The 23,958-nt window shown below is 43.1% G+C and overlaps 1 protein-coding gene across 1 annotated transcript in view; it reads right to left on the bottom strand.

The window, feature by feature from the left end:
• Window positions 1–111: 111 nt before the first annotated feature.
• The window catches only part of LOC139569882 (A disintegrin and metalloproteinase with thrombospondin motifs 14-like), a 110,506-nt gene continuing 86,659 nt past the window's right edge, over window positions 112–23,958 (bottom strand). The window contains exons 5-11 of the mRNA XM_071391204.1: window positions 21,883–21,966; window positions 16,078–16,225; window positions 7,453–7,558; window positions 4,546–4,689; window positions 1,358–1,490; window positions 506–619; window positions 112–132 (exon numbers count right to left, since the gene is read on the bottom strand). Of these exons, the coding sequence (XP_071247305.1) occupies window positions 112–132; window positions 506–619; window positions 1,358–1,490; window positions 4,546–4,689; window positions 7,453–7,558; window positions 16,078–16,225; window positions 21,883–21,966 (750 nt within the window). The remainder of the gene's footprint in view (window positions 133–505; window positions 620–1,357; window positions 1,491–4,545; window positions 4,690–7,452; window positions 7,559–16,077; window positions 16,226–21,882; window positions 21,967–23,958) is intronic.

The following is a 23,958-nucleotide window of genomic DNA, read 5'->3' as shown; positions in this document are numbered from 1 at the left end:
TGGATAGAACATGAGAATATATATATATTCCATTCATTGGTCCCATTAGCATTCAAACCATGGCTAGAATGGAGCCCTGAACATGTCCTGGGTCAGAGTTCACAACAACTGTTATGCTTCGAACAATCCTGGCTAAAGGAACAGGGATAGAACATGAGAACGAACACTATTCGTCCATGGAGTATGAATAGCTGATTAAATGCTCTTTTAATGCTATTTAAATGTATGGGTAAGATGCCACCTGTGTTACACATCCATTGCAGATTGACATCAGTATATGTGGGACATAGAACAAATATATGCACCTACCAAATATTATTATTATTATTATTATAACATTCAAATGGGCCGATATGTTCTTTCTAATATTAATTTAGTAAAACTTCTTCAAGTAATTGTGTACTTTTTGGAGAAGTGTTCCTAAAGATGAAGTATAGCAGTGTATATTATTAGCTCTATCTATTGTCATGAGAAATCCATGGTTTCTTTTTGAACCATTTCCCACCTTCGACGGTGCACACTCTGTCCCATCCACCAGCGGACCCTTCTTGGTCTTACAAAAGTACTGGTTGTCAGGGTGACTACACCACAGCTGCTTGCAGGGATCGTAGGTCCGGAACTATAGGAGAAGAAAGAAAGAAAGAAAGAAAGAAAGAAAGAAAGAAAGAAAGAAAGAAAGAAAGAAAGAAAGAAAGAAAGAAAGAAAAGAAAGAAAGAGAGAGAGAGAGAGAGAGAGAGAGAGAGAGAGAGAGAGAGAGAGAGAGAGAGAGAGAGAGAGAGAGAGAGAAAGTTAAGAAATAGGATGTCAGAGAGAAGAGGAGAGAGTAGGGAAGAGGAGGCCAGAGAGAAGAGGAGAGAGTAGGGAAGAGGAGGTCAGAGAGAAGGGAGGAGAGAACGGAAGAGGTGGTCAGAGAGAGAGAGAGATGAGAGGTAGTTAGTGCATTTCCGTGGCCAGTCTACGGGTCACCTAGTCTCTTCCCAGAAGTCATGGCCCCTCTGCAATCTCACACAGGGAAAGTAGAACCCAGCAAATAGCTTCCCACTCTATCTAATCCCATGGACCAGGGAGATAGATAAGGAGAATGCAGGACCCTGCTCCATCTAAGACTAACCTTTGTAATATTTGAATCCCATCCTCAGAAGGTCAAAGGCCTGAGTGGTACTGAGTGCCCCATGCAGTCCTGAAGCTGCGTCCCAAATGGCAAGCTATTCCCGATGGGCCCTGGTCTAAAGTAGTGCACTATATATGGAATAGGGTGCCATTTAGGACACACATTGACAGGCTGCCCCGTCACCAACGGTCACAGTTGTTATTCTCAGATCTCAGGGGTCTAGCTAGCTGGCGGAGTGGACTCACAGCGGTGCACATCTTGTAGCCCACGCCGAAATCAAAACGACACTGCTCGTCCATGGAGTAGTTAATCCCAGGTAGCTCAGGAAGCTTGGGCCACTTGTGTTCAAAAGGGTTGTCCAGGAGACAGTCATAAGAGCTGGATAAAACACATCAGAACAGAGACAGTCATAAGAGCTGGAGGGGGACAAAACACATCAGAACAGAGACAGTCATAAGAGCTGGAGGAGGACAAAACACATCAGAACAGAGACAGTCATAAGAGATGGAGGGATAAAACACATCAGAACAGAGACAGTCATAAGAGATGGAGGGATAAAACACATCAGAACAGAGACAGTCATAAGAGCTGGAGGGATAAAACACATCAGAACAGAGACAGTCATAAGAGATGGAGGGATAAAACACATCAGAACAGAGACAGTCATACGAGATGGAGGGATAAAACACATCAGAACAGAGACAGTCATAAGAGCTGGAGGGATAAAACACATCAGAACAGAGACAGTCATAAGAGATGGAGGGATAAAACACATCAGAACAGAGACAGTCATACGAGATGGAGGGATAAAACACATCAGAACAGAGACAGTCATACGAGATGGAGGGATAAAACACATCAGAACAGAGACAGTCATAAGAGATGGAGGAGGATAAAACACATCAGAACAGAGACAGTCATAAGAGATGGAGGGATAAAACACATCAAAACAGAGACAGTCATAAGAGATGGAGGGATAAAACACATCAGAACAGAGACAGTCATAAGAGATGGAGGGGGATAAAACACATCAGAACAGAGACAGTCATAAGAGATGGAGGAGGATAAAACACATCAGAACAGAGACAGTCATAAGAGATGGAGGAGGATAAACACATCAGAACAGAGACAGTCATAAGAGATGGAGGGGGATAAAACACATCAGAACAGAGACAGTCATAAGAGCTGGAGGGATAAGACACATCAGAACAGAGACAGTCATAAGAGATGGAGGGATAAAACACATCAGAACAGAGACAGTCATAAGAGATGGAGTAGGATAAAACACATCAGAACAGAGACAGTCATAAGAGCTGGAGGGATAAAACACATCAGAACAGAGACAGTCATAAGAGATGGAGTAGGATAAAACACATCAGAACAGAGACAGTCATAAGAGCTGGAGGGATAAAACACATCAGAACAGAGACAGTCATAAGAGATGGAGTAGGATAAAACACATCAGAACAGAGACAGTCATAAGAGCTGGAGGGACAAAACACATCAGAACAGAGACAGTCATAAGAGCTGGAGGGATAAAACACATCAGAACAGAGACAGTCATAAGAGATGGAGGGATAAGACACATCAGAACAGAGACAGTCATACGAGATGGAGGGATAAAACACATCAGAACAGAGACAGTCATAAGAGCTGGAGGGATAAAACACATCAGAACAGAGACAGTCATAAGAGCTGGAGGGGGATAAAACACATCAGAACAGAGACAGTCATAAGAGCTGGAGGAGGATAAAACACATCAGAACAGAGACAGTCATACGAGATGGAGGGATAAAACACATCAGAACAGAGACAGTCATAAGAGCTGGATGGATAAAACACATCAGAACAGAGACAGTCATAAGAGATGGAGTGGGATAAAACACATCAGAACAGAGACAGTCATAAGAGATGGAGGAGGATAAAACACATCAGAACAGAGAAAGTCATAAGAGATGGAGGGATAAAACACATCAGAACAGAGACAGTCATAAGAGCTGGAGGGATAAAACACATCAGAACAGAGACAGTCATAAGAGATGGAGGGATAAGACACATCAGAACAGAGACAGTCATACGAGATGGAGGGATAAAACACATCAGAACAGAGACAGTAATAAGAGCTGGAGGGATAAAACACATCAGAACAGAGACAGTCATAAGAGATGGAGGGATAAAACACATCAGAACAGAGACAGTCATAAGAGATGGAGGAGGATAAAACACATCAGAACAGAGACAGTCATAAGAGCTGATCAAATTGATCAGAAATACAGTGTAGACATTGTTAATATTGTAGCTGGAAACGGCTGATTTTTAATGGAATATCTACATAGGCCCATTATCAGCAACCATCACTCCTGTGTTCCAATGGCACGTTGTGTTAGCTAATCCAAGTTTATAATTTTAAAAGGATAATTGATCATTAGAAAAGCCTTTTGCAATTATGTTAGCACAGCTGAAAACTGTTTTGCTAATTAAAGAAGCAATAAAACTGGTCTTCTTTAGACTAGTTGAGTATCTGGAGCATCAGCATTTGTGGGTTTGATTACAGGCTCAAAATGGCCAGAAACAAATAACTTTCTTCTGAAACTCGTTAGTATATTCTTGTTCTGAGAAATGAAGGCTATTCCATGCGAGAAATTGCCAAGAAACTGAAGATCTCGTACAATGCTGTGTAGTACTCCCTTCACAGAACAGCGCAAACTGTCTCTAACCAGAATAGAAAGAGGAGTGGGAGGCCCCGGTGCACAACTGAGCAAGAGGACAAGTACATTAGAGTGTCTAGTTTGACAAACAGACGCCTCACAAGTCCTCAACTGGCAGCTTCATTAAATAGTACCCGCAAAACACCAAGTCTCAACGTCAACAGTGAAGAGGCGACTCCGGGATGCTGGCCTTCTAGCCAGAGTTGCAAAGAAAAAGCCATATCTCAACCTGGCCAATAAAAATAAAAGATTAAGATGGGCAAAAGAAGACAGACACTGGACAGAGGAACTCTGCCTAGAAGGCCAGCATCCCGAAGTCGCCTCTTCACTGTTGACCTGATATAGGTCAGTGATACATGTCTCTGATAGGTCAGTGATATAGGTCAGTGATATAGGTCAGTGATAGGTCAGTGATAGGTCAGTGATACATGTCTCTGATAGGTCAGTGATATAGGTCAGTGATAGGGCAGTGATATAGATCAGTGATACATGTCTCTGATAGGTCAGTGATACATATCTCTGATAGGTCAGTGGTACCTTTCAGTGATATAGGTCAGTGATACAGGTCAGTGATATAGGTCAGTGATACAGGTCAGTGATATAGTCAGTGATATAGGTCAGTGATATAGGTCAGTGACGTCAGTGACCAGGATTCGTGGAAAAGCTGTGAATTCTGGGAAGGTTGTCAGAACCCTAGTCAGTGGTATGGTGAAGGCTGCACCTACTGGATGTATCGGTTCAGCTCCTGTTTACTGCAGCGTGACCAGTGGTAGCGATGGAAGGCTGCTTGGACCAGCGGCGCCATGATACTCCCCATGCTGGTCTCGTCAGAACAACGATTCCCCTGTCCGTCATGTTCCATACCTAACCTGTTGAAATGGTACCTGAGTTATTGATGAGCAAAACACAGTATTACGCTCAAACACAAAGCCTGCGTCTCAAATGGGACTCTATTCCCTATATAGGGCACTACTGTTGACTCTCTGTTCCCTATATAGGGCACTACTGTTGACTCTCTATTCCCTATATAGGGCACTACTGTTGACTCTTTATTCCCTATATAAAGGCCCTACTGTTGACTCTTTATTCCCTATATAAAGGCACTACTGTTGACTCTCTATTCCCTATATAGGGCACTACTGTTGACCCTCTATTCCCTATATAGGGCACTACTGTTGACTCTCTATTCCCTATATAGGGCACTACTGTTGACCCTCTATTCCCTATATAGGGCACTACTGTTGACTCTCTATTCCCTATATAAGGCCCTACTGTTGACTCTCTATTCCCTATATAGGGCACTACTGTTGACCCTCTATTCCCTATATAGGGCACTACTGTTGACTCTCTATTCCCTATATAAGGCCCTACTGTTGACCCTCTATTCCCTATATAGGGCACTACTGTTGACCCGCTATACCCTATATAGGGCACTACTGTTGACTCTCTGTTCCCTATATAAGGCCCTACTGTTGACTCTCTATTCCCTATATAGGGCACTACTGTTGACTCTCTATTCCCTATATAGGGCACTACTGTTGACTCTCTATTCCCTATATAAGGCCCTACTGTTGACTCTCTATTCCCTATATAGGGCACTACTGTTGACTCTCTATTCCCTATATAAGGCCCTACTGTTGACTAGGGCTCATAGGCCTCAGATCAAAAGTAATGCACTATATAGGGAATACGGTGCGGTTTAGTACGTAGACAAATTCTCTGTGCTTAGGAACACTTACGATACTTCTTATAATTATATAATGGTCCTGGCTAGACTAAGTAGAGCAGCAGCTCTAATGTAATGGTCCTGGCTAGACTAAGTAGAGCAGCAGCTCTAATGTAATGGTCCTGGCTAGACTAAGTAGAGCAGCAGCTCTAATGTAATGGTCCTGGCTAGACTAAGTAGAGCGGCAGCTCTTATGTAATGGTCCTGGCTAGACTAAGTAGAGCAGCAGCTCTTATGTAATGGTCCTGGCTAGACTAAGTAGAGCAGCAGCTCTAATGTAATGGTCCTGGCTAGACTAAGTAGAGCAGCAGCTCTAATGTAATGGTCCTGGCTAGACTAAGTAGAGCAGCAGCTCTAATGTAATGGTCCTGGCTAGACTAAGTAGAGCAGCAGCTCTAATGTAATGGTCCTGGCTAGACTAAGTAGAGCAGCAGCTCTAATGTAATGGTCCTGGCTAGACTAAGTAGAGCAGCAGCTCTAATGTAATGGTCCTGGCTAGACTAAGTAGAGCAGCAGCTCTAATGTAATGGTCCTGGCTAGACTAAGTAGAGGAGCAGCTCTTATGTAATGGTCCTGGCTAGACTAAGTAGAGCAGCAGCTCTTATGTAATGGTCCTGGCTAGACTAAGTAGAGCAGCAGCTCTTGTATATATATCAGTAATAGTAACAGGAAAGTGTCAAAACTAACAGTAAGGTGGATTTACAGTCAAAACTAACAGCAAGGTGGATTTACAGTCAAAACTAACAGCAAGGTGGATTTACAGTCAAAACTAACAGCAAGGTGGATTTACAGTCAAAACTAACAGTAAAGTGGATTTACAGTCAAAACTAACAGCAAGGTGGATTTACAGTCAATGTGTAATCCAGTCAATGTGTAATCCAGTCAATGTGTAATCCAGTCAATGTGTAATCCAGTCAATGTGTAATCCAGTCAATGTGTAATCCAGTCAATGTGTAATCCAAGCAATGTATAATCCAGTCAATGTGTAATCCAAGCAATGTATAATCCAGTCAATGTGTAATCCAGTCCATGTGTAATCCAGTCAATGTGTAATCCAGTCAATGTGTAATCCAGTCAATGTTTAATTCAGTCAATGTATAATCCAGTCAATGTGTAATCCAGTCAATGTGTAATCCAGTCAATGTGTAATCCAGTCAATGTGTAATCCAGTCAATGTGAAATCCAGTCAATGTGTAATCCAGTCAATGTGTAATCCAGTCAATGTGAAATCCAGTCAATGTGTAATCCAGTCAATGTGAAATCCAGTCAATGTATAATCCAGTCAATGTGTAATCCAGTCAATGTGAAATCCAGTCAATGTGTAATCCAGTCAATGTGTAATCCAGTCAATGTGTAATCCAGTCAATGTGTAATCCAGTCAATGTATAATCCAGTCAATGTGTAATCCAGTCAATGTGTAATCCAGTCAATGTGTAATCCAGTCAATGTATAATTCAGTCAATGTATAATCCAGTCAATGTGTAATCCAGTCAATGTGTAATCCAGTCAATGTATAATCCAGTCAATGTGTAATCCAGTCAATGTATAATTGGAAAAGCAGTCACACATAGTTGCTGCAGGTTAATTATTCGATGATAAACTTGATATAAAATAACTGCAATTACAATTTACTTCCTGAATTGACCGATTTGTAATGGAATAGACCCCCATCTGGAGTGTGTCTAAGTTCTGTGTTTACCAGCTGTGTCCATGTCTCTGTTCCCAATGGCAGCCTACTTCCTCTGCAGTGCAGAGAAACCCCCACACACAGCTCTTTGCTTGTATCCCGTTTAGTTTCTTCAATGCTATGGGGCTCATAGGTCCCTTAGGGCCTCTGGTCAACAGTAGTGAACAACAGGGAGGAGGGTGCCACTTGGGACGCAGCCTATGTGCTGCGATGACTTACACATGTCCGGTCTCGTGCGCCACCACGAAGGCCGAGGAGAATCCGTCCTCGTGGTTCAGAGTGCAGCTCCTCAGAGGGTGGCACATGCCTGTCACCGGGGCGTAACCTAGGCAACACAGATCACACACAGGGGCACTGATAACAAACCCGCTAGGCAGGCATATGCAGAGATGAAGGGTTACATCACACCTGGGTTCAAATACTACTTGAAATACGACTTACAATTCAAAATAAATATGACTTGAACCCAGGTCTGGTACATATGCCTCTCTAAGGCTGTGATCAAACCATGGTTATGATGATGTGGTGGGGTTGGATGAAGGTGAGACTAGGCTGGCCTGCTTTTAGATGTCTGTTTGTGTTTCGGGAGACGTCTTCAATACCAATTTATCTAGTAGATCATACTTTAATATCTTGGTCAGTGGTCAACTTCCTCTACAGCGAGGCCAATTAAGAACACATTGCTATTTGCAACGACAACCTGTCAAGAGGCATATAAAGCATCTATTGCATCTTGCAATAGTTTTGTGTACATGTGAAATAGCACGTAGAGTCTCCTGACACTGGTAGGTACTTCTAGTTGTCAGACTTCTCAGAACGCATGCACCTTTTTACAGGTAGTAGTTGTGTAAACAAAGCTACTGTGTAAACATTGCTGCTAATACAGGATGTTTGATTGACTTCAGCTCCAAGTGTTTTTTTTTTTTTTACATAAGAGAAAATGATGAATTATCCCAACAGAAACAACTACTAATTGGACACAAATCAGAACAACTAATATGAAAATGAACACGGATTACTGTATATAAAGCATGTCGTCTTCATGTGTGGCTAAATCCCAAAATGGCACCCTGTTCCCTATATAGTACACTACTTTTGACCAGGGACCATAGTGCGCATCATAGGGAATAGTGTGCCATCTGGGACAGACACACATGAAGATTACACTTGCTTTATAGTCTGTGTTTATTTCCATAGTAGATGTTCTGATTTGTGTCCAATGAGCAGTGTGTTGTTGATAGCAGTAAGTACGTGTCTCTGTTGTTAGCTGATGAAGTGCTGCTGAACAGACGAGTAAAATACCCTTTAAAAATTTACTGTGTCAATGATCAGGAAATGCCTAAAGGCAGGAAATGATGCTACGACAAAATTGAAAAACTGTCAAACTTTGAGAAAGGCCTGAAGATTTTGTCTGTGTACTTGCTTGTGTCTAAATTCCTCCTCTATGTGCTAAAATAGACAGTAAGCTTGAAAGCATTTTGTTAAACCCAGCACAGACAGACCAACACAAGCTTGTTAAAACCAAACACAACCGTATAATATAACCCAACAATACAGTAATGACACATATTTAAACACAAAGCACAAAGGACACATGAATACAACTACTATACACTATATATAACTACTATACTATACATAAGTACTATACTATATACTATACATAAGTGCTATAATGTATACTATATATAAAACTACTATACACTATATATAACTACTATAATATATACAAACTACTATACTATATACTAGATATACATACATACTATACTATATACTATACATAAATGCTATACTGTAAACTATAAATATATATATATATATATATATATATATATATATATACACACACACACAACTACTATACACTATAAATAACTACTATACTACATACTAACTACTATACACTATATATAACTACTATACTACATACTAACAACTATACACTATATATAACTACTATACTATATACTAACTACTATACTGCATACTAACTACTGTACACTATATATAAGTACTATACTATATACTAACTACTATAGTACATACTAACTACTATGCACTATATATAACTACTATACTATATACTAACTACTATAGTACATACTAACTACTATACACTATATATAACTACTATATACTAACTACTATACACTATATATAACTACAATACTATATACTAACTACTATAGTACATACTAACTACTATACACAAATATTTAACTACTATATACTAACTACTATACTACATACTAACTACTATACACTATATATAACTACTATACTATATACTTACTATATATAACTACTATACTCGATCAAGAGATGTGCAGCGATCCAGATTAGCTAAGCGTTTTGTTTGGTTCAAATGCAACATTTTTGGGGGGTTTGTTGTTCAAACAAATGATCATGCTCTCTGACCATGTGAAGACCTTTGGCATGCAGGTAAAAAGCAGAAAATGCAGACACAGACAGATATTGATGATCGGGACTGCTTCAGTTGGCCGTGCCCCAAATGCCAATCTATTCCCTATATAGAGGACTACTTTTTTGACAAGAGCTCTATTGGCCTTGGTCCAAAGTAGTGCACTACATAATGAATGGGGTACCATTTGGGACACGTGCTCTGTGGTGATTAGCTAGAACCCAGTTGCAATGATGTCACTATAACCACATGTGAACCAGTTCTGGTTGTAATCTGGTTGTTGTAATGACGTTATTTTATCTAGCTCTGCCCGGTGGGAAAGAACTACAATGAACATGGCGGGACATGGTGGCATCCAATGGTTATGTAGTTCTATCAAATTATCAGATGGTTATGTTATAATGGTTATGTTATAATGGTTATGTTATAATGGTTATGTAGTTATATTAAATGGTCAAATGGTTATGTAATAGTCATGTTATATTTATATCCAATAGTTACTCTGTTTATAGGAAGATGACGTTCCCTGTTATATGCCACTGACATAAAAGTGTCCTATAATCCCCATGATCACCGTCAGAGTTGGGCTCAATTCTATTTCAATCAATTCTGTCAATTCAGGAAAGAAACTGAAATTGGAATTGACCCCAAACCTGGTTTGAATGACTTAGTTAGAATGGCTTAGTTAGGCTTAGTTGTACTTAGTTAGACTTAGTTATACTTCGTTAGAATGGCTTATTTAGACTGGCTTAGTTAGACTTGGTTGTACTTATTTAGACTGGCTTAGTTGGACTTAGTTAGAATGGTTTAGTTAGACTTAGTTCTACTTAGTTAGAATGGTTTAGTTAGACTTAGTTAGACTTAGTTCTACTTAGTTAGAAAGGCTTAGTTAGACTTAGTTCTACTTAGTTAGAATGGCTTAGTTAGACTTGGTTGTACTTAGTTAGACTTAGTTATACTTAGTTAGAATGGCTTATTTAGAATGGCTTAGTTAGACTTAGTTGTACTTACTTAGAATGGCTTAGTTGTACTTAGTTAGACTTAGTTGTACTTAGTTAGAATGGCTTAGTTAGACTTAGTTGTACTTCGACTTAGTTCTACTTAGTTAGAATGGTTTAGTTAGACATAGTCTACTTAGTTAGACTGGCTTAGTTCTACTTAGTTAGAATGGCTGAGTTAGACTTAGTTAGAATGGCTTAGTTAGACTTAGTTAGAATGGCTGAGTTAGACTTAGTTCTACTTAGTTAGAATGGCTTAGTTCTACTTAGTTAGAATGGTTAAGTTAGACTTAGTTAGAATGGCTTAGTTAGACTTAGTTCGACTTAGTTAGAATGGCTTAGTTAGACTTAGTTAGACTTAGTTCTACTTAGTTAGAATGGCTTAGTTAGACTTAGTTAGAATGGCTGAGTTAGACTTAGTTCTACTTAGTTAGAATGGCTTAGTTAGACTTAGTTAGACTTAGTTCTACATAGTTAGAATGGCTTAGTTAGACTTAGTTCTACTTAGTTCTACTTAGTTATAATGGCTGAGTTAGACTTAGTTCTACTTAGTTAGAATGGCTTAGTTAGACTTAGTTCTATTTAGTTAGAATGGCTGAGTTAGACTTAGTTCTATTTAGTTAGAATGGCTGAGTTAGACTTAGTTCTACTTAGTTAGACTTAGTTCTACTTAGTTAGACTGGCTGAGTTAGACTTAGTTAGACTTAGTTCTACTTAGTTAGAATGATGGATGGTGTTTCTTCTACCATAATAGTTTAGTTGCTCATCACCTATTTAAATGCTGCAAGCAAAATGGCACAACATGAAAGCAATGGAGATGCGCTAGCTAAGCCCTTTATCTGGAGACAGATAAAAGATCTTCAAGAGAATGTAGACTATATACATTCCCATGAAAAAGCCATGGTGAGCTTGGCATGGAAGAGTATGAGAAAAAGTTGCAGTAGGTACAGTAGCTATGGTGCATTAGTTATAGTACAGTAGCTATAGTGCAGTAGCTATAGTACGTTAGCTATAGTGCAGTAGCTATGGTACAGTAGTTATAGTACATTAGCTATAGAACAGTAGTTATGGTGCAGTAGTTATAGTACAGTAGCTATGGTACAGTAGCTATGGTACATTAGCTATAGTACAGTAGCTATGGTACAGTAGTTATAGTACAGTAGCTATGGTACAGTAGTTATAGTACATTAGCTATAGTACAGTAGCTATGGTACAGTAATTATAGTGCAGAGCTATAGTTATTCACTGAACAAAAATGTAAACGCAACATGCAACAATTTCAAAGATTTTACTGAGTTACACTTCATATGAGGAGATCTGTCATTGGAAATAAATTCATTAGGCCCTAATCTATGGATTTCACATGACTGGGAATACAGATACATCTCCTCCACAAGGAGTTGATCAGGCTGTTGATTGTGGCCTGTGGAATGTTGTCCCACTCCTCTTCAATGGCCGTGCGAAGTTGCTGGATATTGGCGGGAACTGGAACACGCTGTCGTTCACGTCGACCCAGAACATCTCACACATGCTCAGTGGGAGGCATGTTTGGTGAGTATGCAGGCCGTGGAAGAACTGGGACATTTTCAGCTTCCAGGAACTGTTTACAAATCCATTGTGACATGAGACTGTGCTTTATCATGCTGAAACATGAGGTGATGGTGGCGGATAAATGGCACAACAATGGACCTCAGGATCTCGTCACGTTATCTCTGTGCATTCAAATTGCCATTGATAAAATGCAATTGTGTTCCTTGTCCGCAGCTTATGCCTGCCTGCCTATACCATAACCCCATCGCCTCCGTGGGGCACTCTGTTCACAACGTTGACATCAGCAAACCGCTCGCCCACACGACGCCATACACACTGTCTACCATCTGCCCGGTACAGTTGAAACCGGGATTCATCCATGAAGAGCACACTACTCCAGCGTGCTAGTGGCCATTAAAGGTGAGCATTTGACCACTGCAATCAGGTCAAGACCCTGGTGAGGACAACGAGCACGCAGTTGAGCTTCCCTGAGACGGTTTCTGACAGTTTGTGCAGAAATTATTCAGTCTCAGACCATCCCAGAGGTGAAGAAGCCGGATGTGGAGGTCCTGGGGTGGTGTGGTTACACGTGCTCTGCGGTTGTGAGGCCGGTTGGACGTAATTCTCTAAAACAACATTGGAGACGGCTTATGGTAGAGAAATTAACATTACATTCTCTGGCAACAGCTCTGGTGGACATTCATGTAGTCAGCATACCTATTGTACGCTCCTACATTTGTGGCATTGTGTTTTAGAGTGGCCTTTTATTGTCCCCAGCACAAGGTGCACCTGTGTAATGATCATGTTGTTTTATCAGCTTCTTGATATGCCACACCTGTCAGGTGGATGAATTATCTTGTCAATTGAGAAATGCTCACTAACAGGGATGTAAACAAATTTGTGCACAAAATTTGTGAGAAATACGTTTTTTTATCGTATGGAAAATTTCTGGGATCTTTTATTTCAGCTCATAAAACATGGGTCCAACACTTTACATGTTGCGTTTATATTTTTGTTCAGTATAAATCACACCTATATTTTCCATGAATGATATGAGAGGATGACATGAGTCAGTAATTTAGATATTTTTATTTATTTAGGCAAGTCAGTTAAGAACAAATTCTTATTTACAATGACGGCCTACACCGGCCAAACCCGGACGACGCTGGGCCAATTGTGCGCCGCCCTATGGGACTCCCAATCACGGCCGGTTGTGATACAGCCTGGATTCGAACCAGGGTGTCTGTAGTGACGCCTTAAGCACTGAGATGCAGTGCCTTAGACCGCTGTGCCACTCGGGAGATACAGTATATAGTATCATAAATGACACAGATCCTATAGATAAATCACTCAACATACCTGTCAGTGGTTACTGATACAGTGACAGGACAATCACATACACTCAACATACCTGTCAGTGGTTACTGATACAGTGACAGGACAATCACATACACTCAACATACCTGTCAGTGGTTACTGATACAGTGAGAAGACAATCACATACACTCAACATACCTGTCAGTGGTTACTGATACAGTGACAGGACAATCACATACACTCAACATACCTGTCAGTGGTTACTGATACAGTGACAGGACAATCACATACACTCAACATACCTGTCAGTGGTTACTGATACAGTGACAGGACAATCACATACACTCAACATACCTGTCAGTGGTTACTGATACAGTGAGAGGACAATCACATACACTCAACATACCTGTCAGTGGTTACTGATACAGTGACAGGACAATCACATACACTCAACATACCTGTCAGTGGTTACTGATACAGTGACAGGACAATCACATACACTCAACATACCTGTCAGTGGTTACTGATACAGTGACAGCACAATCACATACACTCAACATACCTGTCAGTGGTTACTGATACAGTGAGAGGACAATCACATACATTCAATAACAAAATCTTCAGATTTTGTTTTATGATTTTCATCCCTCATTAATCTCATCAGAATTACATTGAGATGTTAAGATTTAAGATATTAAAGTTTAAAATAAAGCGTTACATAGATTCTGGACCGTTTCCATGTATTTATTTTTGCTGACTCGTTATAAATAGGAGTTTCCTCTATGGTCTCGCGGGTCTGTATTTGGGTGTAAAATCCTCCAAGTCATCATAAAACTCTGGCGACAGAGTGTGATGTTTACCCCTAAGCCTGGCAGGTTGTTCCCTAGTTGAAGAGGCCAGTCCCAACCCATCCCACGGTGCCTTAGAGATGGGGCCTGTTATGGCCATAACATCGCTGGCTGCTACGGTAACGTTTGAAGTGTGTCTAGCAAAAACAGATCGTTTCTGACGGTCTTTTTTAAACATGACATGTGCCTCAAAGTTCAACCAAAGTCAAAAGTCAATATGTGACAGTGAACTTCAAAAGAAGGGAGCTAGAGGTTTGTTTCTCAAAGCCTTGCGTCGCAGTGATCAAAGTCTCAAGAAACGGCGTTGTGCTTATGGTCGTGTTGTGACGCCAAAAACAACTGTACAGATCTTGTTCCAAAATTACATACGGTCATGTAATGTGGATGTGTACATTTGATAACAAATACTAAGTAATATACCGTCGAGATCATTTTCAAACACTTTAACCTTGAACTTTAAGTGTTCCCTCTAGAGGTTACCCAGAGAGAACATAGTTGCTGTGGTACTTACATTCTTTGTCTTTAAAACGATTTCAAGTCTATGCGTATTAAAGTCAACATGTCTATCTTCATTCACTTGTCTTACAAATAGACAGCGTGGGAGAACTTCGGTTCACATTGATTCAAACCGTGATGATGTAAGTAGAGATGATCTTATATCAATACGGACAACTCGTATTTCTGTTTAAATTAGAAGCTACTTACAGACTACCTGGAAACTATAAATACTGGAAAAAGGAAAAATCTAACCATTTCTGAGCATTTTCATGTTTTTTTCCCTACATGCCAGAAACCATTATTTTGTAGATCTGATGGTATTTTTGGAAACATAGGTTGGCACCAATGTCCAGTCAGTCAGTCAGGGTTGGAAAATACTCAGTGATGTGCTCAGTGTTATGTGAGGTCACCGCTGGCGGATGTAGACATGCTCAGGACCATGTCAGCATCACCAAATGGCTCCCTGTTTCCTTTATGCACTACTTTTGGCCAGGGCCCATTGGGTTCTGGTCACAAAATAGTGCACGATATAGGGAATAGGGTGCCACTTGGGATGGACCCCATTTCTGGACCACAGGAGCAGCTGCCTGCTTCCCTGTAAGATCCCAGCATGGTTGGGGTCCAGTCCATCACTAATAAAATAATTCCGGAAGTAAACTGACAATCCAATTCCAATTGAAAAGCAATAAGTGTCACGCCCTGACCTTAGAGATGCTTTTTATGTCTCTATTTTGGTTTGGTCAGGGCGTGAGTTGGGGTGGGCATTCTATGTTTTGTGTTTCTATGATTTTCTATTTCTATGTTTTGGCCGGGTATGGTTCTCAATCAGGGACAGCTGTCTATCGTTGTCTCTGATTGGGAACCATACTTAGGAAGCCTTTTTTCCCACCTGTCTTTGTGGGAAGTTGACTTAGTATAGGGCACATAGCCTTTGAGCTTCACGGTTTGTGTTTGTAGTGTTTATTGTTTTGTTCGGCGTCATTTTTATCTAATAAAAAGAACAGCTGTTCAACAGCCGTGACAATAAGGGGGGGAAAAAATCCGGAATTGGAATTTCAGTTTCCTTCCGGAATGGACTTGGAATTGAAACGGACCCCAACTCTGTCAAGTTTCCAGAGACCTTACCTGAGCTAGCCTTGAAAGGAGCCAACCCTTGTGAATGGAAGGAGATATCTGTCGTATCAGTCTGCACAGGCCTCGATCGAGAGAAATACAGTACCTTGCATACCTGCGGGACCAAAATCTTGCCTTGTGAGGAAGATGGCATGGTCATGGTACTCAGCGTGATCGGGGTCCCGGCGCTGCTGCGTGTTGGCCCAGCGACACACCTGCTCCAGGCTACGGGACGGGTTCCCACGCTCGATCAGGCTGATGGACTGAGGACAGAAGAATACCGTTCTCATTTCAGAAACAATCTACGAGCCTGATCCCAGATCTGTTGGTGCTCTTGCCAACTCCATTGCTGTCGTTGTTAAGCCAATGAGCGACAAGGAGTTGGCCTGATAGCCTGAGTGCCTGCTGTTTGGGATGGTCTCACAGTGTTTAATCATCATTATTACTCTCCTTCCGCATATAGACGACTACTTCAAAATGGTTTTACCTGCAGTGATCGGGATCAGCATGCTTGTTTTAGCTACTTGAGCTGAAAGCACTGGTTTTTAGTTGCCCTGGATAAGAGTATCTGCTCAATGACTAAACCATCATGTAATATTGAGTTATTGAGAACATACTGTACCCTAGGGTGTACTACCATCCCTGGTCAAAAGCAGTACACTATATATGGAAAATTATGTATACTATATAGGAAAACGTAGTACACTATATAGGGAAAAGTATTACACTATCTATGGAAAATGATGTATACTATATAGGGAAACGTAGTACACTCTTTAGGGAAAAGTAGTACACTATATAGGGGAAATTAGTACACTATATAGGGAAAAGTAGTACACTATATAGGGAAAAGTAGTACACTATATTGGGAAAAGTAGTACACTATATAGGAAAAAGTAGTATACTATATAGGGAAAAGTAGTACACTATATAGGGAAAAGTAGTACACCATATATGGAAAAGTAGTACACTATATAGGGAAAAGTAGTACACTATATAGGGAATAGAGTACCATTTGGGAGTCATCCTTATTGTTTTACAGCAACAGCCTGGAGAGGGTTCCTGTGCTTGAGGAGAATATATATTTTTATTTAACCTTTATTTAACTAGGCAAGTCAGTTAACAACAAATTCTTATTTTACAATGATGGCCTACCCCGGCCAAACCTTCCTCTACCCCGGCCAAACCTTCCTCTAACCCGGCCAAACCTTCCTCTAACCCGGCCAAACCTTCCTCTACCCCGGCCAAACCTTCCTCTACCCCGGCCAAACCTTCCTCTAACCCGGCCAAACCTTCCTCTAACCCGGCCAAACCTTCCTCTACCCCGGCCAAACCTTCCTCTACCCCGGCCAAACCTTCCTCTACCCCGGCCAAACCTTCCTCTACCCCGGCCAAACCTTCCTCTAACCCGGCCAAACCTTCCTCTGCCCCGGCCAAACCTTCCTCTAACCCGGCCAAACTTCCTCTACCCCGGCCAAACCTTCCTCTAACCCGGCCAAACCTTCCTCTAACCCGGCCAAACCTTCCTCTACCCCGGCCAAACCTTCCTCTACCCCGGCCAAACCTTCCTCTACCCCGGCCAAACCTTCCTCTACCCTGGCCAAACCTTCCTCTACCCTGGCCAAACCTTCCTCTACCCCGGCCAAACCTTCCTCTAACCCGGCCAAACTTTCCTCTAACCCGGCCAAACCTTCCTCTAACCCGGCCAAACCTTCCTCTAACCCGGACAACGCTGGGCCAATTGTTGGGAGTCCCTATGGGACGGCCGGCTGTGATACAGCCCGGGATCAAACTAGGGTCTGTAGTGACACCTTAAGCACTGAGATGCAGTGCCTTAGACCGCTGCGCCACTCAGGAGATACAGTATATAGTATCATAAATGACACAGATCCTATAGATAAATCGGGAGCCCCATGAAGGACTATCAGGAGTCGGCGACAGGCGGCCACGGGCCAAAACCGGCATGCCAGTGATTTATTTGCCCACAAGTCTGCTCTGATTCCCGAGCATTCTCGTTTGAGAGCGTAGAACAATTTATGAATATGACAGGTGTCGTAAACATTGGCAAAAATAACTAAATGAAATTGTTGCCAGCAGCACAGTTACAGTCATTAACCTATTAGATAAGGTTAGTGGGGCTCCCGAGTGGCGCAGCGGTCTAAGGTACTGCATCTCAGTGCAGTGAGACACAAGCAACACAGAGTTACACATGGGATAAACAAACGTACATTCAATAACACAACAGAAACATCTATATACAATGTGTGCAAATGTAGTAAGATTAGGGAGGTAAGGCAATAAATAGCCCATAGTGGCAAAATAATTGCAATTTAGCAATTAAACACTGGAGTGATAGATGTGCAGAAGATGAATGTGCAAGTAGAGATACTGGGGTGCAAATGAGCAAAAAAATAAATAACAATATTGGGATGAGGTAGTTGAGTTGGCTATTTACAGATGGGCTGTGTACAGGTGCAATGCTCAGTAAACTGCTCTGACAGCTGATGCTTAAAGTTAGAGAGGGAGATATAAGACTCCAGCTTCAGTGATTTTTGCAATTCGTTCCAGTCTTTGGCAGCAGAGAACTGGAAGGAAAGGCGGCCAAAGGAGGAGTTGGCTTTGGGAATGACCAGTGAAATATACCTGCTGGAGCGCGTGCTACGGGTGGATGCTGCTATGCTGACCAGTGAGTTGAGAAAAGGCAGGGTTTTACCTAGCAAAGACTTATAGATAACCTGGAGCCAGTGGGTTTGGCGACGAATATGAGGCGAGGGCCAGCCAACGAGTGCATACAGGTCGTAGTGGTGGGTAGTATAAGGGGCTTTGGTGACAAAACGGATGGCACTGTGATAGACTACATCCAATTTGCTGAGTAGAGGCTATTTTGTAAATTATATCGCCGAAGACAAGGATCGGCAGGATAGTTAGTTTTACGATGGTATGTTTGGCAGCATGAGTGAAGGATGCTTTGTTGCGAAATAGGAAGCCGATTCTAGATTTAATTTTGTATTGGAGATGTTTGATGTGAGTCTGGATGGATCAAGATGGATCATTTCAAATTGATTGATTTGAATATATTAGGGTAAATACAAATGAACAGTTGAAACAGTTATTCAATACAATGCATCCTAGTTTAAGCCAATTTCAACACTATTTGTGACACAATTAGTTGATTTCCCATGGCCACCCATTATCGCCCCTGGAGAGAGAGAGAAAGAGAGAGCGAGAGAGAAGGACATGAGAGTGACAGAGAGAAGGAGACGAGAGTGACAGAGAGAAGGAGATGAGAGTGACAGAGAGAAGGAGATGAGAGAGACAGAGAGAAGGAGATGAGAGAGACAGAGCGCGCGGCGGGTGTAATGTAAACTCTTACCTGTCTGTACCCGCCCGTGATCAGGGAGATGAGAAGTCTTACCTGTCTGTACCTGACCGTGATCAGGAAGATGAGAAGTCTTACCTGTCTGTACCTGACCGTGATCAGGAAGATGAGAAGTCTTACCTGTCTGTACCTGACCGTGATCAGGAAGATGAGAAGTCTTACCTGTCTGTACCTGACCGTGATCAGGAAGATGAGAAGTCTTACCTGTCTGTACCTGACCGGGATCAGGAAGATGAGACGTCTTACCTGTCTGTACCTGACCGTGATCAGGAAGATGAGAAGTCTTACCTGTCTGTACCCGACCGTGATCAGGAAGATGAGAAGTCTTACCTGTCTGTACCTGACCGGGATCAGGAAGATGAGAAGTCTTACCTGTCTGTACCTGACCGTGATCAGGAAGATGAGAAGTCTTACCTGTCTGTACCTGACCGTGATCAGGAAGATGAGAAGTCTTACCTCTCTGTACCTGACCGTGATCAGGAAGATGAGAAGTCTTACCTGTCTGTACCTGACCGTGATCAGGAAGATGAGAAGTCTTACCTGTCTGTACCTGACCGTGATCAGGAAGATGAGAAGTCTTACATTACATTACATTTACATTTAAGTCATTTAGCAGACGCTCTTATCCAGAGCGACTTACAAATTGGTGCATTCACCTTATGATATCCAGTGGAACAACCACTTTACAATAGTGCATCTAACTCTTTTAAGGGGGGGGGGGGGGTTAGAAGGATTACTTTATCCTATCCTAGGTATTCCTTAAAGAGGTGGGGTTTCAGGTGTCTCCGGAAGGTGGTGATTGACTCCGCTGACCTGGCGTCGTGAGGGAGTTTGTTCCACCATTGGGGTGCCAGAGCAGCGAACAGTTTTGACTGGGCTGAGCGGGAACTGTACTTCCTCAGAGGTAGGGAGGCGAGCAGGCCAGAGGTGGATGAACGCAGTGCCCTTGTTTGGGTGTAGGGCCTGATCAGAGCCTGAAGGTACGGAGGTGCCGTTCCCCTCACAGCTCCGTAGGCAAGCACCATGGTCTTGTAGCGGATGCGAGCTTCAACTGGAAGCCAGTGGAGAGAGCGGAGGAGCGGGGTGACGTGAGAGAACTTGGGAAGGTTGAACACCTTACCTGTCTGTACCTGACCGTGATCAGGAAGATGAGAAGTCTTACCTGTCTGTACCTGACCGTGATCAGGAAGATGAGAAGTCTTACCTGTCTGTACCTGACCGGGATCAGGAAGATGAGAAGTCTTACCTGTCTGTACCCGGCCGTGATCAGGAAGATGAGAAGTCTTACCTGTCTGTACCTGACCATGATCAGGAAGATGACAAGTCTTACCTGTCTGTACCTGACCGTGATCAGGAAGATGAGAAGTCTTACCTGTCTGTACCTGACCGTGATCAGGAAGATGAGAAGTCTTACCTGTCTGTACCTGACCGGGATCAGGAAGATGAGACGTCTTACCTGTCTGTACCTGACCGTGATCAGGAAGATGAGAAGTCTTACCTGTCTGTACCCGACCGTGATCAGGAAGATGAGAAGTCTTACCTGTCTGTACCTGACCGGGATCAGGAAGATGAGAAGTCTTACCTGTCTGTACCTGACCGTGATCAGGAAGATGAGAAGTCTTACCTGTCTGTACCTGACCGTGATCAGGAAGATGAGAAGTCTTACCTGTCTGTACCTGACCGTGATCAGGAAGATGAGAAGTCTTACATTACATTACATTTACATTTAAGTCATTTAGCAGACGCTCTTATCCAGAGCGACTTACAAATTGGTGCATTCACCTTATGATATCCAGTGGAACAACCACTTTACAATAGTGCATCTAACTCTTTTAAGGGGGGGGGGGGGGGTTAGAAGGATTACTTTATCCTATCCTAGGTATTCCTTAAAGAGGTGGGGTTTCAGGTGTCTCCGGAAGGTGGTGATTGACTCCGCTGACCTGGCGTCGTGAGGGAGTTTGTTCCACCATTGGGGTGCCAGAGCAGCGAACAGTTTTGACTGGGCTGAGCGGGAACTGTACTTCCTCAGAGGTAGGGAGGCGAGCAGGCCAGAGGTGGATGAACGCAGTGCCCTTGTTTGGGTGTAGGGCCTGATCAGAGCCTGAAGGTACGGAGGTGCCGTTCCCCTCACAGCTCCGTAGGCAAGCACCATGGTCTTGTAGCGGATGCGAGCTTCAACTGGAAGCCAGTGGAGAGAGCGGAGGAGCGGGGTGACGTGAGAGAACTTGGGAAGGTTGAACACCTTACCTGTCTGTACCTGACCGTGATCAGGAAGATGAGAAGTCTTACCTGTCTGTACCTGACCGTGATCAGGAAGATGAGAAGTCTTACCTGTCTGTACCTGACCGGGATCAGGAAGATGAGAAGTCTTACCTGTCTGTACCCGGCCGTGATCAGGAAGATGAGAAGTCTTACCTGTCTGTACCTGACCATGATCAGGAAGATGACAAGTCTTACCTGTCTGTACCTGACCATAATCAGGAAGGTGACAAGTCTTACCTGTCTGTACCTGACCGTGATCAGGAAGACGAGAAGTCTTACCTGTCTGTACCCAACCATGATCATGCGGACGAGGACGATGTTGATGTTGGTTCCCAAGGACTCATCGTGGTAGATCTCATCAACCTAAGGGAAGCAGCCAGAGAGATACACAACATTAATTTATTTATTTAGTGAATTCCTTTAGCCAAGACATTGCTTCCGGTCCTGCTGAGTTGAGGGTGAGTAGGCCCTCCACTGAGTTGGTAGATTGGACAGACCTTAGGAACGTGGTGCATGGTTTGCTCCACCCCACAGGCACTAAGGGGTGAAGGAGTCTATAGCCTGGTCTCAGATCTGTTTGTGCTGTCTTGCCAACTCTTATGGTCATTGTCACGTCAAGGGTAACAAACATGGGGCCTGGTCAAAGGTAGTGCACTATATAGGGAATAGGGTTCCATTTGGGACGCTGTCCCATATGAGATTGCTTCTGATGCTAGATTCATCGTCTCATAGTGTGTTTCTGATGCTAGATTCATCATCTCATAGTGTGCTTCTTAATACGTGATGTGATGATAGCTCATAGTACACAGATGTACACAGGCCTTACATCAAAGACTCTACACAGCACGTCACATCTGGCAAAAACATAGCTGGTAGTTTGTTTAGCTTTCAGAAGGATAAGGCAGCCAGCCAGCCAGGGCCGGCCCTCCAGAAGGATAAGGCAGCCAGCCAGGGCCGGCCCTCCAGAAGGATAAGGCAGCCAGCCAGCCAGACAGGACTGCCCCTCCAGAAGGATAAGGCAGCCAGCCAGGGCCGGCCCTCCAGAAGGATAAGGCAGCCAGCCAACCGAGGCCGGCCTTCAAGAAGTATAAGGCAGCCAGCCAGGGCCGGCCCTCCAGAAGGATAAGACAGCCAGCCAGGGCCGGCCCTCCAGAAGGATAAGGCAGCCAGCCAGGGCCGGCCCTCCAGAAGGATAAGGCAGCCAGCCATGGCCGGCCCTCCAGAAGGATAAGGCAGCCAGCCAGGGCCGGCCCTCCAGAAGGATAAGGCAGCCAGCCAGGGCCGGCCCTCCAGAAGGATAAGGCAGCCAGCCAGGGTCGGCCCTCCAGACGGATAAGGCAGCCAGCCAGGGCCGGCCCTCCAGAAGGATAAGGCAGCCAGCCAGGGCCGGCCCTCCAGAAGGATAAGGCAGCCAGCCAGCCAGGGCCGGCCCTCCAGAAGGATAAGGCAGCCAGCCAGCCAGGGCCGGCCCTCCAGAAGGATAAGGCAGCCAGCCAGGGCCGGCCCTCCAGAAGGATAAGGCAGCCAGCCAGCCAGCCAGCCAGGGCCGGCCCTCCAGAAGGATAAGGCAGCCAGCCAGGGCCGGCCCTCCAGAGGTACCGCAAAGTCTCTCTCACTAAATATCTCTATTCTACCTACAACTGGTAGCTATGCTGTTACAGTAAAAAGACCCTGTATTAAATACTCTCTCTTAACATTAACAATAAACATTAACTAGCATCCATAACTCGGTCTATGAATTTGAGTGGTTGCATTTCTCCAGCTCCATCCCTCAGCTGTACGCCCCCAAAAAAGTGGTGGGTGTTCACTTGTTGTTGTTCAAATCCCAGATTGCCCCTTTAACACTAATATCATGCTAATAACCTGTAATAACCTGACACAAAAACTGACAGGACAAACACCCCTACTGAACAATAACCTGTAATAATCTGACATAGAACCTGACAGGACAAACACCCTACTGAACAATAACCTGTAATAATCTGACATAGAACCTGACAGGACAAACACCCTACTGAACAATAACCTGTAATAATCTGACATAGAACCTGACAGGACAAACACCCTACTGAACAATAACCTGTAATAATCTGACATAGAACCTGACAGGACAAACACCCTACTGAACAATAACCTGTAATAATCTGACATAGAACCTGACAGGACAAACACCCTACTGAACAATAACCTGTAATAATCTGACATAGAACCTGACAGGACAAACACCCTACTGAACAATAACCTGTAATAATCTGACATAGAACCTAACAGGACAAACAACCCTACTGAACAATAACCTGTAATAATCTGACATAGAACCTGACAGGACCAACACCCTACTGAACAATAACCTGT

This window comes from Salvelinus alpinus, chromosome 3 (assembly GCF_045679555.1).
Source record: "Salvelinus alpinus chromosome 3, SLU_Salpinus.1, whole genome shotgun sequence".
Lineage (NCBI taxonomy): Eukaryota > Metazoa > Chordata > Actinopteri > Salmoniformes > Salmonidae > Salvelinus > Salvelinus alpinus.
Note: the sequence above shows the minus strand (reverse complement) of the source record. Positions and strands in the feature narration are given on the sequence as shown.